Genomic DNA, 14,723 nt, shown 5'->3' with positions numbered 1-14,723 from the left:
GGGTATGGACCGGGTGCTGGTCAGTGGGACTAGGAGGGTGGGGATTCGCTACGGCATGGACTAGTAGGGCCGAACTGGCCTGTACTGTGCTATAAGTGGTTATATGGTTATATATGGTAACTCCAGATCATTCAAGAGACACAAGGGTGATAGACAGGAGTTACAGGAACAGTATCACACCTAGGAAACCCTTAAGATTTTATTTCACATTTTCTGCCAAAGCAACCTCATGACTTTTTTTTAGCCTTCCTGATTTATTTCTTGAGGTTTTTCGTGCATTTTTTATACTCCTCAAGTACTTCATTTGCTCCATGTAGCCTATACCTGCTATACACCTCTCTCTTCTTGGGAACCAGATCCCCAATATCCCTCAAGAACCAACATTCCTTGTGCCTGCTAACCTTGCCTTTAATCCTGACAGGAAGATACAAACTCTGTACTCTTAAAATTTCACCTTTGAAGGTCCATCACTTAACTTGCACATCCTTACTTGAAAACAACTTATTCCAATCCAAGCCTTTTAGATCTTTTCTCATTTCCTCAAAATTGGCCTTTTATCCAATTTAGAACCTTAACCTGAAGCCCAGACATATCCTTCTCCATAATTAACTTGAAACTAATGGCATTATGACCACTGGACTCAAAATGTTCCCCAACACATACTTCTGTCACCTCCCCTATCTCGTTCCATAAAAGGAGATCCAGAATTGCATTCTCTCTAGTTGATACCTCTATATATTGATTTAGAAAACATTCCTGAACACATTTGACAAACTCCAAGCCATCCAGCCCTTTTACAGTTTGGGAATCCCAGTCAAGATGTGGAAAATTAAAATACCCAACTATCACAATCTTAGGTTTCCTGCAGCTGTCTGCCATCTCTCTACAGATTTGCTCCTCCAATTCTCATTGACAATTGGGCAACTCCATGAGTGTGGGCATACCTTTCTTGTTCCTCAGCTCCATTCATATAGCCTCAATAGATGAGCCCTCTGGTCTGTTCAGCCTGAGCAGAGCTGTGATATTTTCCCTGGCCAGCAATGCCACACCTCCCCTTTTCATCCACTCCATCCCCACCACCTCCCTCCCTCCCCGCCTACCATTCTATCGTGTCTAAAGCAATAAAGGCTGGAACATTGAGCTGCGTCCTGCCCCTCCTGCAACCAAGTTTCACTAATGACCACAATGTCATAATTCCATGTGCCAGTCCATGCTCTAAGTTTGTCTGCCTTGTCTACAATATTCCTTGTAATGAAATAGAAGCACTTTAGAAAATTTCCACCACTTACAACCCGTTGACTTCTAATGTTACATGTAATTTTCCCTCCTCCACTCTTCTATCTGCTCTGGCACTCTGGTTCCCATCCTCCTGTAAATCTAGTTTAAACCCACCAGAGCAGCACTAGCAAACTTTCCCACAAGGATATTCGTCCCCCTCCAGTTCAGATGCAAATTTTCCTGTCAGAACAGGTCCCACTTTGCTTGAAGGGAGCCCAGTATTCCAGGAACCTGAAGCCTTCCCCACTGCACCATGTTTTTAACCATGTGTTAACCTGGATTATCCTTCTATTCCTATCCTCACCAGCATGTGGCATGGGTCGCAATCCTGAGATCAACCCTGGAGGTCCTGTCCTTTAACCTAGTGCCTAACTCCCTGAATGCTCCTTGCAGGGCCTCCTAACCTTTCCTATCCATGTCATTAGTCCCTTTATCAATCACGACATCTGGCTGCTCACCCTCCCTCCTGAGATATCTCAGACCTTGACACCAGGGAGGCAACGTACCATCCAGGACACTAGATCTCTTCCATAAGAACCTCTCATTTGACGCCCTAACTATGGAATCCCCTATCACTACAGCTCACCTCTTCTCCTCATTTCTCTTCTTAGCCATTTGTCCCTGGTAGGTCCTTGCCCCCCCCCTCCCCCAACAGAATCCAAATTGTATAGTTATTAAGGGGAATGGCTTCAAGGATGGCCTGCATTGCCCATCTGTTCCCTTTCTCTCTCTTGACTGTCATCCATCTACCCTCCTCCTTCTTCCTAGGTGTGATACTGTCCCTGTAACTCCTGTCTATCACCCTTGTGTCTCTTGAATGATCTGGAGTTTATCCAACTCCAGCTCCATTTCCTTCACTCGGATTGTCAGGAACTGCAGCTGAATGCACTTCTTGCAGATGAAGTCATCAGCAGTACTACTGGCTTCCCCGACGACCCACATGCAAGAGGAGCATTCCCCTGCCTTAGTTTCTATTCCTACTGTTTATGAATAGATGAACAAAATATATGATATCTAAAAACTGCCCTTACCTGTGCCAAACTGCTGAATCCTTTTTGTTCCTCGAATAGGGTGGCCCTTTCTTACTTCAACTCCTACTGTCCCTCACCTCCTACCTGCTCTCGCCTGTTGAGCCAAAGCCTTACCACTGTGATTCGATCCACTCCGATGAATGGATGGCTTTGTGGCCAAGATTGCAGATGATATGGAGGTAGGTAGAGGAGCAGGTAGTGTAGAAGAAACAGAGAGACTACAGAAGGACTTAGATCAGGAGAATGGGCAGAAAAGTAGTAAATGAAATTGTGGTACTACCACTATGTATATATATGTATGTATGTACTTTATAGGCTGGCCCGCCCCAGAACCTGTGACTCCTACCTCCCAGATATCCCCACAAAGTGTGTTACACCCAAACCCCTCCCTCAGTACCTGCCTTGGAACCGGGCCAGCAACATACAAGCTGTGCTGACACTTTAAGGTGATAAAAGCCTTTTAATCACGATTCTCTGTCCGATTGTGGTTGATTGGTAGTACAGAAATATAATGTCGGAAAGAATACGGTCATGTACTTTGGTTGAAAAAAATAAATACATTTTAATTTTTAAAAAAATTCAGCTCAGTAACAGGCCATTTCGACCCTTGAGTCTGTGCTGCCCAATTGACACCCCATTAACCCACACCCCTGGTACGTTTTGAAGGGTGGGAGGAAACCAGAGCCGCTGGAGAAAACCCACGCAGACATGGGAAGAACGTATAAACTCCTAACAGATAGTGAGGGATTCAAACCCTGATCCAGTCCCAATCGCTGGCTCTGTAAAGGTGTTGCGCTAACCGCGGTGCCAACTGTGCTGCCCAGGCAAACTTTTTGGCATTAAACTATTCATGTACCAAGATACCAGCCATTCAGTTTCACAAAGGAAACACCAGCAGTTTTGCCATCAGGATTAAAGCAAAATCGAGGTCATTAAGCTGATAACTTGAATTTTTATTATTTTCTGATTCCCCCCAACTCCAACACCCCCACCAGCTTTCCAGCCCCCACTGCTGTCCATTCACTTCAGTGGAGACATGAGCGAATGTAGTTGCAACTTCTCCTCACTTTAGATCTGCTTCACTGGGAAACGCATTGTTTATGTATCTTTATCTTTGCTCCATAAAGTACACTGTATGACCTGCTGAGTTTCCCCAGCATCCTGCTTTTACTTCATTCTGTAGACTTGTGGTGTTTTACTCCTGAACCACGTCTCAACCAGGTCTTAGAAACATTTGAGTGAGACACCAAAGTCTGCAGACACAGTGAAAGCACAGAAATTTTGGAGGAACTCAGCAGGTCTCGCAGGAGGAAAAGATATTTAACAGACGTTCCCTTCTTCAAGGTAGACCTTGACCCTGGACATTCCTAGAGGAAGGGCTCAGAAAGTTAACCAGATGGACCCTGAGAGACCTGACGAGTTCCTCCAGCAGTATCTGCGCTTGAACCACAGTTCAGACAGGTCGCAGCCACTTTTGGTTCACCTCACTCTTGACCTGGTTAACGATTGACTTTGCAGCTCCATTAACCCGCCGGCATTCCCTGCAAGGGAAGCCACACAAGGTGGAACCTTTGGAAGCCAGGAGGTAAACCCATCCCCTAACAACTGGGTGTTCGGAATGACGTTTGCTGTTGTTCTCAGTCGCACGGCAACCGCCCCCGCCCCGCCCGCCCCGCCGGGACCAGCGAGCACACCTGACTGAAGCCGGCTGCCTGCCTATCTGGGTGGGCGCGGGTTCGATTCCCGGCCTCGCTCCACCGGCGACAGAATGAAGAGGCTGACAAAGCAAAGGGTCCCTGGCCTGCCATTGCTGCCCGCCGGCCTCCACAAGCCAACAGTAAGTCTCTGCAGCTCTTTTGCAAACGCTCTTTTGTTTTTAGCAGCGAGGCTTTTATTCACTACATCAATTGAACACAACTTCACTCTGCAGCTGGCTTGAACCCGATGCACTTTCTTTTAGAGAAAAAAAATCTTACTGGCGTTGCAATGAGGTCGTCGTTTCTTTGAGTGCGATCAATTCCCCGGGGCTCTGCAGCCCAACACTGGTGGCCCTCCGGCCTCTGAGTCAGAATCCGGGTGCAGCCACCTGAAGGCTAATGGAAACCAGGCTCGCATTTCATTTGCAGGACCAAGGGAGTGCTGCATTACTGCAGATGGCTCTTTCCAGATGAGGTGTGTGAAGTCCTCCTTGCTCCCAAAGTTGTGAAGAAGATAACCAGACCAATATAATGCAAAAGCTGACAATAGCGACATGTTTCCAGGTGGCCGCAAGACCCGACTGGAAAGCAGCCCTATTGTCCTATGCGGCTGTCGGGTGGCCACTTGAAAGTGGAGAACCCGGCCAGGAGGTTTACCTACCTATCCCTTCTCCTGTAGGTTTGATACCCTGCTCCAAGAATCCCCCGTTGCATCTGAAAGCAGCTATGAAATCAACAGAGACTGACCTTTTGTGCATCTACTTGAATCCTATATGGAGTTTTCTCTACCAGTGCCTGACCTGGTTGGATCTGATTCTCCCACCTCCTGTCAAAGCAGGCTCCAGATATCTCGGTGAAAGGAAACACTCCCATCAAGTCCCCTTTTGAAACTTCTCAGTGTCTTGCTTTTCATATTTCCACCGTGGGGGGAAAAAAAAAAGATTCTATCGACCCTTATGATCTTTAATACATCTGTCAGGTCAACCTGCGGCTCGTTTGATGGCTGAGGAAACAAGTCTAGCTGATCTAATTTTAAAGTCCTCCTTTCCAGGCAATGACCTGTGGAATGACCCCTGCACACTCTCCAGTGGAATCACACCCTTCCTGTCGTATGGCGATTAGAACTGCACACCCTACCCCAAGTGAATTTAGACAGACATACAGCAGGGTAACAGGCCATTTTGGCCTACGAGTCCGTGCCACCCAATTGCATCCAATTAACCTACAAACCCGATACGTTTTGAACCGTGGGAGCCCCTGTGGAAAACCCACGCAGACACGGGGAGAACGTACAAACTCCTTACAGACAGTGCAGGATTCAAACCCTGGTTCTGATTGCTGGCGCTGTAAAGGCATTGCGCTAACAGCTATGCCAACTGTGTTGCTACAGTTAGCATATGCCACCACTGTTTGGGATGTTATGTTACAACTTTATCACATTTTGATTCTATGTCCCCACTCATGAAGGCTAGCATGCGATAAACTTTCTTCATTCCTCTGTGTGTGGCCATTTTCAGGAAATGATGGACTTAAACGCCAAGGTCCTTCTGCACATCAACCCTCCTTCGTGCTCTATCATTGACTGTAGATGTCCTAACTGATTTAACCTGTCAAAATGCATCACTTCGCACCTTCTGCCAACACTCCGCCTAACTTTCCATCTGATCTATACTCTGCTGTAGCCTTAGAGAATCTTTCTTACTGTTCACAGCAATGCCAATTTTCATGGCATCTGGAAAACTTGCTCGCATGACTATTGTCGCATTGTTGTTTGTGAGATCTCGCTGAGTTAAAGTTGGCTGCTGTAGTTACTACATTTATCAAGTGTTTTATCAGCTGTAAAACACTTTGCAACCTTATGAAAGGAATTGTAGAATCGTAAGATTTCTTGATGCTGTGAGTGTTGACTGTCATTTCCGATCCTTATCCAGTTTGACCGTGGTACACTGCAATGCCAGTAAACTGAGCAGTAAGTCCATGAGTGTAAAAGGCAATTTGTTGACTTACAATCCACTGGTCATACATTTTCTTTGTAGTTTGAAAATTGAAATGTGTTTGGCAGACCTGATAAACCTGTTGTGGAGAATGTGACCTTCACCACAATGATATTCATCAGTAAGGCAGTAGATTTTCTTTTGCATTGCATGTTATAGCTTAGCTGTGATAACATTTTATGCAGATGGGTGTATGTTATTACCCAGTACAAAAAAATCGAATACGTGGGAACAGTTAAACAGTATCAACATCTGGAATGCGTAGATTCAGTAGACAAATACCTGAGAATGAAAGACCTTTTACAAAGCTCTGGGGGAGAAACAGGCCAGTGGGATGCTCGGATAGCTAGATCAAAAAAGACTTTCCTTGTGCTTGCGCTTTCACTGAACTTGTATGGTGAGGGCAATGTAGTTATTGGACCTATGTAAATCAAGGATTAGAGGGATTGGGCAGGTGAGTAGATTTGAGGGGTCTAATTGAGATGGGGTGACATGAGGGACTGCAGATGCAGAAATCTAGAGCAAAAGCCAATCTGTGGAAGGAACTCAGCAGGTCGAGCAATATCAGTGCGAGCAACAGATGGACGCTTCTTGACTTATTGAATGGTGAGCAGCTAATTGGATTTCATTTCCTACTTCTGCAGATGCTTCACATCCTGATAATGATTTTCTTGGAAAGGAACAAAATATATGATTGAATTGTTATTCATTAACCATGAATTTGTTTTTTTTTAAAATGTTGAAATCATGTTATGAAAACTGTCTGATCATGTTTTAGTAAAATAGGTGAAACGTGTTTAAAGAAGCAATTTTCACAGTGTTTGCTTCCTAAATTATATTTCACAGTATGATGGAGTACAAAACAGTATTCAGTCAAGTTAATTGCAATTTAGTTTTCTCTATTTTTTTTTGTTCAAGATGAAGACAAACTTATTTTTGCTAAGTATGGTTGTAATTTTAGGTGCAAATTTTCACAGAACAATATATTTCCAATCCGACAAAAACAGATGAATTATTTTCATTAGATTCTACAATCTTGTCTCCAGAGTCTTTCCAATTCCTGTGGCACATAATTTTATTGTATCCTGTGTAATCAATAACATGATTTGTTTTACGCCTGGTGAAGCTCCATTTCATTTCTCACATGTTAGGTTCAGTGATAGTTTCTTAACCTAAATAAAAGATTTAATCACGGCCCTACTTAAGTTTTCATTGATAAAGGAGTGTGATGATAATGTGTTGGAGACATGCATTTCTTTCCACATTCTTTAAGATGTCTGTCCCTGCACTGATCTCATTTCATAGGGCCAGTTTTAAATGGTGTAAGGCCATTTATTTTATAGAAAAATAATTTCATACAATGAAGAAAGGAAGCTGAATATTTCAGGCCATGCCTCAAATTGTAGACTCTCATGGACAAAGGGAAAAGATGAGAGGGCATTGGAATAATGGTTATGTTGACAGGGCTCTCATTTTCTGTTTAATATTTGAGGCTTTGTATTTGCCATTAAAACATTGGACAGTACAGTTCAATAACAAGCCATTTGGCTCATATATTAAGCTGAATATGATGCCTAAATTAAACTGAAGCTCTGCTGCTTGTATGTTAAACAAAGTTCTCCTTGGCATGGTTGGCACTCAATTGGTGTGTTACCCATTTGAGTTGAGTTTCTTGCTAAATTTTGAATCTGGAAGGTCATTGAGGTAAAAATATTTTTACTTTTATCTAAATTGTAATTCTCCAATGAAGTGTTAAAAATTGTGGTCCTTAACCTATTGAAGAAAGGCATATTAAAGATGGGCTTCTTCTAAGATGTTCTCTGACCAATATTGCTCCATATGGATCCATGCTTAATTTGTTGCCAAATTTCCCATGGAATTTTGAAAGCCTAAGCATGTCCACTTAAGTTTACTTAACCCTCATTTCATCATCTCTCATCAACAAATCCTCTATTCCCTTCTCAATAACTTTTTCCTTATAAAAGATGCAATGCAATGCACCTCAACTGCTTGCAAGATCCACTTTCCCACTAGTCACTCGATGAAGAATTGAAAAATGAACTATTTAAAACCATAGAATATTACAGCACAGAAACAGACCCTTCTAGTCTGTGTTGAACTATTACTCTGGAATCATTGACCTGCACCCAATCCATAAACCTCCATATCCCTCCCATCCATGTCCCTGTCCAAATTCTACTTAAATGTTAAAGTTGAGCTCACTTTTACCACTTCAGCTAGCAGCTCATTCCACACTTCCACCTCTCTCTGTGTGAAGTTCCCCAGTTTTCACTAAACCTTTCCCCTTTCACCCTTAACCCATGTCCTCTTGTTTGTACCTCACCTATCATCAGTGGAAAATGCCTCTCTACATTTACTCTGTCTAAGCCCCTTATAAATGTAAATACCTTTATCAAATCACCTGCACTCCAGGAAATGAAGTCCTAACCTATTTAAACTTTCCCTGTAACTCAGTTCTTTTTTAAACCACTAAGCAAACATATTATAATATTTCAAACTTGATCCAAATACATGTAGAATTTATATAAAAGAGAAGAAAAGAAAGTAAAAATAAATTAAAAAAGAAAACCTCCTATTAATCCCCCAACCCCCTACAAACTCAAACAAAAAAGGAAAGAGACAAGGGACAAGAAAACCACAATAGGAGAACTTCACTTTCCAATACCTTTAAATATATAGAGAGAGACCTATCAGAGAAAGGGAATGTTCAAAATTTATTTACATTTTAATACCAACCATTTGTAAATATGGGCTCCATATTTTCTAAAATAAATGATATTTATCCCTTAAATTATAAGTAATTTTCTCAAGGGGAATATAATTCCAAATTTCTCTATGCCATCTATTCATTCCCAAATCAATATCAGACTTCCAAGTTATAGCAATACATTTTCCAGCTACTGCCAAAGCAATTTGAACAAAAACTCAGTTATTGAAGTCCTGGCAACATCCTTTTAAATCTTCCTTGTTCTCTTTCTATTTTGTTGATATCATTCCTGTAGTTAGGTGACCAAAACTGCACACAATCCTCCAGATTTGGCATCACCGATGTTTTATACAACTTTATACATCCTAACTCCTATACTTCTTGTATGTTTGTGACATTCTTGGAGGTGATTAAAACATGCTCTGAATTGAAAATTATTTTCCATGAAATTAGTTTAGAAACTAATGATTGGTCTATGTGGACATCTAGCATATCAAGTACAAAGTCAGGTTATCATCAATGTGCAACTGAATTTCTGCATTGTACACTCTAGTAATATTTTAAGTTGCAATCAATGTGTTACCAAAGAGCCCTTTCCACCAACCTCTCTTTGGTAGTTGGACTTCGATGAACAAAGGACAGCACAGAAACACGTCAATCGACCCAAATGTGTATGTTGAACATGATACCTAAACTTAAACTAAATTTCTTCTGCCTGCATCTTATCCATGTCCATAACTCTGTAGTGGAGTGCATCAAGTTCCTTGGAGTTCACTTGACTAGTGGCCTATGGTGGGCACACAACATCTCCTCACTTGTCAGGAAGATGTAACAGACTGAACTTCCTGAGAGGACTGAAACAGGCAGGGCTATCGGCCACCAACATGCCAGCCTTCTACAGGAGCTCTGCTGAGAGCGTCCTAGATGGCTGCATCACAGTATGGTATGGTTGCTGCAGAGATCAATTCACAGGGCCACGAGAGTCTCCCTCCCCCACCTTACCACCCCAATCGAAATGATCTACCAGGATCATTGTATGAAGAGGGTGTGCAAAATCATTGAAGACCCCCTTCTACCCTTCAATAGCATCGTTCAGCTGCTCCTGTCAGGAAAAAAGATAAGGAGTATCAGAGCCAACATCACCAGGCTGAGGAAAAGCTTCTTCCCATGGGCATTGAAAATGCTGAATGACTAAAGAATTGCTCACACTAACCATTTGAGACTCAACATTTATGAAACAATATTTACTTACTTGTATATGAATACATGTCCTGCATTTGTATTTTTTGTTTGTATGTGTATTATGTCTGGTTGTGTGTCTGCATGTTTTGCACAGAGGACCGGAGAATGCTGTTTCGTTGGGTTGTACTTGTGCAATCAGATGACAATAAACTTGACTTGATATCCCTCCATTCCCTACATGTACATGTGTTTATGTAGAAGCCTCTTAAATGTTACTATGCCAACTAATTCTTCTAATTATGGGAAGTCTATAGCTTGGACAATTTCCCTTCAGCCCAGTCTCTGATCTCTTCCCTCCTTTGGATTTGACTTTCTCCTTCTCAGTAGAGACAGAAGAGTACATTATTGCAGTGAAATAGTCCTGCTGGGCTGGAGTTTGAGTAATGTACCTGTCAGACACTCTCTAAAACTCTTTTGTCAAATACTTTAACTAAACTAATTCATATGAAATGTATATGCCGAGTTTTCCACTTTTGCTTTCTGCCCTGATAAATTTCCATTAGTGATCTTCAATGCTGGTGTTATTCTTCCATTTCATACCAACATTCTTCAGATTGAAGTTCACACCAGTCATTCTGTCTCGGAGGGACACACAGCTTCATTTTGGAGGGTCATCTTGGAGGGACACACAGCTTCATTTTGGAGGGTCATCTCGGAGGGACACACAGCTTCATTTTGGAGGGTCATCTTGGAAGGACACACAGCTTCATTTTGGAGGGTCATCTCGGAGGGACACACAGCTTCATTTAGATTTCATCTAAAGTCTGGATTTTTTCACATTGATAGGCAACACTATAAATGATATATGGCTGAGTGCTGAAAAATCAATAATACTTAAAAAAAAAATTATTGAGTGTCGATTGACGTCCATGGGATGTCAATCAGCGATGATATATTTGACGCCATTCACTTTGCCCACGTCTAAGAGAGATGCAGATGTACACAGATTCAAGAATTGATCCAATCTCTGCATCTCATCCATCATCAATTCTTTGACATACAGACTCAATTGGAACACCACTGAGCAATCATGTTCATGGACATTGAATCTTTAATTTGATAGTATATGATTCCATTTTCAATGTGTGCTTTTTTTTGTTTGATTTAATTTTCTGGGTTCTTCTGCATCGTGGAATTATACAGCATGCGATCAGCCCCTTAACCCCTTAGAGTTCATGGAGAGCAGTGAGTGGAGAATGGCAATGCTCTGCAGGGTCCTACTGTCAGGTGGTGGTGTCATTGGCTCCATACAGGCTTTAAAGGGGTGGTGGTGTTTTTAATTAAAATGCTGTAACTACAGGGTCTTCAGCAGCTGAAGGACCCACATAGGCTGAAGGCTGTTGGAGACTTATAGTCGAAGGACTTATATAGGCTGCGGGCTGCTGGATACTGGGTCATGGCAACCAGGTACTAGAATTGGGATTCAAGAGGGTACTGAGGGTAAGAATGCTTCTGAAGGACCTCAGGCGCTGAAGTCTTCCTGATCATATTGGAGGTTTGGATCTGGAGCTTGAGTTGCAGATGGATCGAACAGGGATCTGTGCAGCTGTAGAAACTGCGGGAGCACTGAGGTGAATTCATGGACACTCAGTGAGTCTGACTGAAGGGAGTCTCTTTTGCTTCTCTTTCTCTTATTGTAAGATGTACCAGGCAATACCAATGGCAACTCTTTTTCTGCCTTACATAGGTAAAATAAATTTTTATTTAATATTAAATTTTCTGTATTATTACATGACAATAAAAGAATCTTGAAAACTTGAAGTACCTGTTTTAACACTGATCCTTCACTAATCCCATGTTATTCTCCCACCTTCCCATCAGCCTGCTTCCACTCATCCACACCAGGGGTGACATAGTGCCCAATAAATCTACCAAGCCACAAATCCTCAGAATGTGAGAGCAAATGGGAGCACCCTTTCATGGAAAGAATATGCAAACCCCACACAGTCAGCGCCTGAGGTGGTTGGAACAAGGAGACAGCACTGAACTACACCATTGTACTGCCCTTCACTATCTCATTCATTCATTGTGCTCCATGATGTGTTTATATTGGCATGGAGGACAGGGGTGATGGATACCACAAGGCAGAAGAGGCTTTAGAAACCTCCCTTTTCATTGAGCAGTTATTTATTCATTTGATGCACCATGAAAAAAGTAGTATCATCAACAATATTCTGATTTCATCTGTTCTCACAAGTAATCAAGTCACCTATTTTGACTTAAGTGAATGAGGCTGCTTGCTAGTGACTTCTGCTGCTATAGGTGGCGGTGCCTTAAGAAAGCAGACTCTATCATCAAAGTCCCCCACCTCCCAGGCAATGCCCTCTTCTCACTGCTACCATCAGGAAGGAGGTGCAGGCTGCGGGCCACTACAATGTAAATAAACTGAAAAAGTTAAAATCAATGAAGTGCAAAACTAAGTCCTTAAATGAGTCCCTGATTGAGTTTGTTGTTGAGGAGTCTGATGGTGGAGGGGTAGCAGCTCTTCCTCAACCTGGTGGTGCGAGTCTTGTGGTATGTACACCTCTTTGCTGATGGCAGCAGCAAGAACAGAGCGTGTGGATCCTTGATGATTGCTGCTACTCTCTGATGGTAGCATCCCCTGTAGATGTTCTAGATGGTGGGGAGGCTTTTGCCTGTGATCTCCTGAGCTGTGTCCACTACCTTTTGCTCAGGGGTATTGGTGTCTCCATACCAGACCATTATGCAGCCAGTCACCACACTTTCCACCACGCATCTGTAGACATTTCCTCTGCCAACTCCCGAGGAAGTAGAGGCACTGACGTAGTTTCTTCATGATGCCTTTAGTGTGTTGGGTCCAGGAAAGATCCTCCAAGTTAGTGACTCCCAAGAACTTAAATCTGCTCACTCTCTCCCCCGTTGAAGTAAGCAGAAGTTGGAATCTGAAGCTAAACACAACCTGTTGGAGGAACTTAACAGGTTGAGCAACATCAGTGGGGGGGGGGGGGGATAAAGAATTGTTAACGTTTTGAGCCAAAACTTGTCATCGAATCTAGCAATGGCATTATGTTACTTTTTTTGTTACTTTATATTTGAAATATCAGGGAAATCTATCTTTGGATGCAGTTTAAGCTAATATTTTGCTCTAGCAATTAAATATGTTTCAGTTATGTTTGCTTAGCTTGTTTAATGCCACATTGGCTGAGCGCCTTTCAGACAGTAATTACAAAGTACAACGTTTGTGTGGCTTTCTTAGACTGGTGAACACAGTTTGGAATGCAGTTATCAATGAGAGAAGATTATTTAGGACTTTATTTAGAAAATTTGATTTTAAAGCCATATTTACTTGGAGACAGGATTGGAGTAGCTTTGTAGACTTGTAGCAAGCTAAAATTAGCTAACAATCAGATGAGAAGGGAACACTTTGCAATCAGCGACCATAATATAATTAAATTGGATGTTTAAGTGTGAGATGAAAGATTTAAATTTAAATTTAAATAAAGCCAAAATTTGATTATTGACCTATCAGTTGACGACATTAAATCGGACCGAATTTGGTTGTGACTTTGCAATTTTGAACTCTGATGTAGGAAGAGATAACCAGGTGGAGGGAAAGGTGCGCTTAAAGTCTTCACGAATAAATATATTTCAGCTGACTTCGGGCAAATCACTAGCTCATGATCACTCAAAAGGAGCATTTGGGTGTAGCATTGAGAACCATGAGTTCACTCCTCTGGAGATGTAGGTCATAAATGACTTCCCTAGTTTCAATTCTTTACTCCATCTCTGCATTCCAAACCCCCCCCTTCCCCATATCAATTCTCACCTTTCCTCCCTCCTGGCCTCCTCTCCATATCCAATTATCACCCTTTTTCTGTTGGTCTGTGCTCCTTCCCCTGCTCTTTTAATTCAGACACCTGCTTGCTTTTCACTCATTCCTTGAAGAAGGGCTCAGGCTTAAAATATCAGTTATATATCTTTACTTCCTATGGACACTGCGAGACCGGCTGAGTTCCTCCAGCATTTTCTGTGTTTTTACTACAGTCACAGCATCTGCAGACTTCTGTGTTTCACTCCTGAGTCATGTAAGAACTCATCACCTCACATACCAATCTTCTGCCCCATCTCTAGAAGAGACTGGAGTTCAAACACTGGCCTCTTCAGCTAACTCAGAACCACAAAACTGGAATGTAAGCAAGTCAAATCCCAAAATGTCTAGATAGAGGAAGAAGTTGAAGTTAAACAATTAATACCTCAAAATTCAAAGGCCCTGTTTGAGTGGAGAAGTAAACTGTGCCCAATGTCCAAGGTATTGGTGAAAACTTTGACAAATTAATTGAAGAGTTAAAATTCAGCTTGCAAGGTGAGCCATAAAAGCAACAATGTCAACAGAATGGCATGATTAGAGTTGTGGTTAGAGCAATGTGATTACAGTGCCAGGGTTCAAATCCTCCACTCAAAATATAAATTGGTTTTTAGTCTGGAGATCCTAAAAAAAATAATTTCATAAGCTCAGCAAACCAAAGTTCAATTGGCATCTGAACAACACATCACAATACTAAATCACTTAAAGCTCTATCCCAGCTCAATTGCTAAAAATACATGTGTTAAATTAGCATTTAGCAGATTGACTCAGCTTCAGATGAGTGCTGAAATCTTTGGTTGATTTTCCCTTATATGGTGTGCTCTACTTTACATGTTCAAATGTCTTGGCACAACTTTGCTTTGAGTTTTGTAAGATTTGTAACCTGTGAAGTTTGGAATCTTGTGCATAATGGGCATTCGAGCTGCT

The 14,723-nt window shown here is 42.1% G+C and overlaps 1 protein-coding gene across 4 annotated transcripts in view; it reads left to right on the top strand.

Annotated features, from left to right (window-relative positions):
- Nucleotides 1–3,943: 3,943 nt before the first annotated feature.
- Nucleotides 3,944–14,723, top strand: part of pacrg (PARK2 co-regulated) — a 290,834-nt gene continuing 280,054 nt past the window's right edge. The window contains exon 1 of one of the 4 annotated variants that reach the window (XM_069895184.1): nucleotides 3,944–4,146. In XM_069895184.1, coding sequence (XP_069751285.1) covers nucleotides 4,078–4,146 — 69 coding nt within the window. In that variant the 5' untranslated portion in view covers nucleotides 3,944–4,077. The remainder of the gene's footprint in view (nucleotides 4,147–14,723) is intronic. The other 3 variants (XM_069895185.1, XR_011343449.1, XM_069895183.1) reach the window with 3 other exon arrangements.

The sequence above is a fragment of the Narcine bancroftii genome, chromosome 8 (genome assembly GCF_036971445.1).
Source record: "Narcine bancroftii isolate sNarBan1 chromosome 8, sNarBan1.hap1, whole genome shotgun sequence".
Classification (NCBI taxonomy): Eukaryota; Metazoa; Chordata; class Chondrichthyes; order Torpediniformes; family Narcinidae; genus Narcine; species Narcine bancroftii.
Note: the sequence above shows the minus strand (reverse complement) of the source record. Positions and strands in the feature narration are given on the sequence as shown.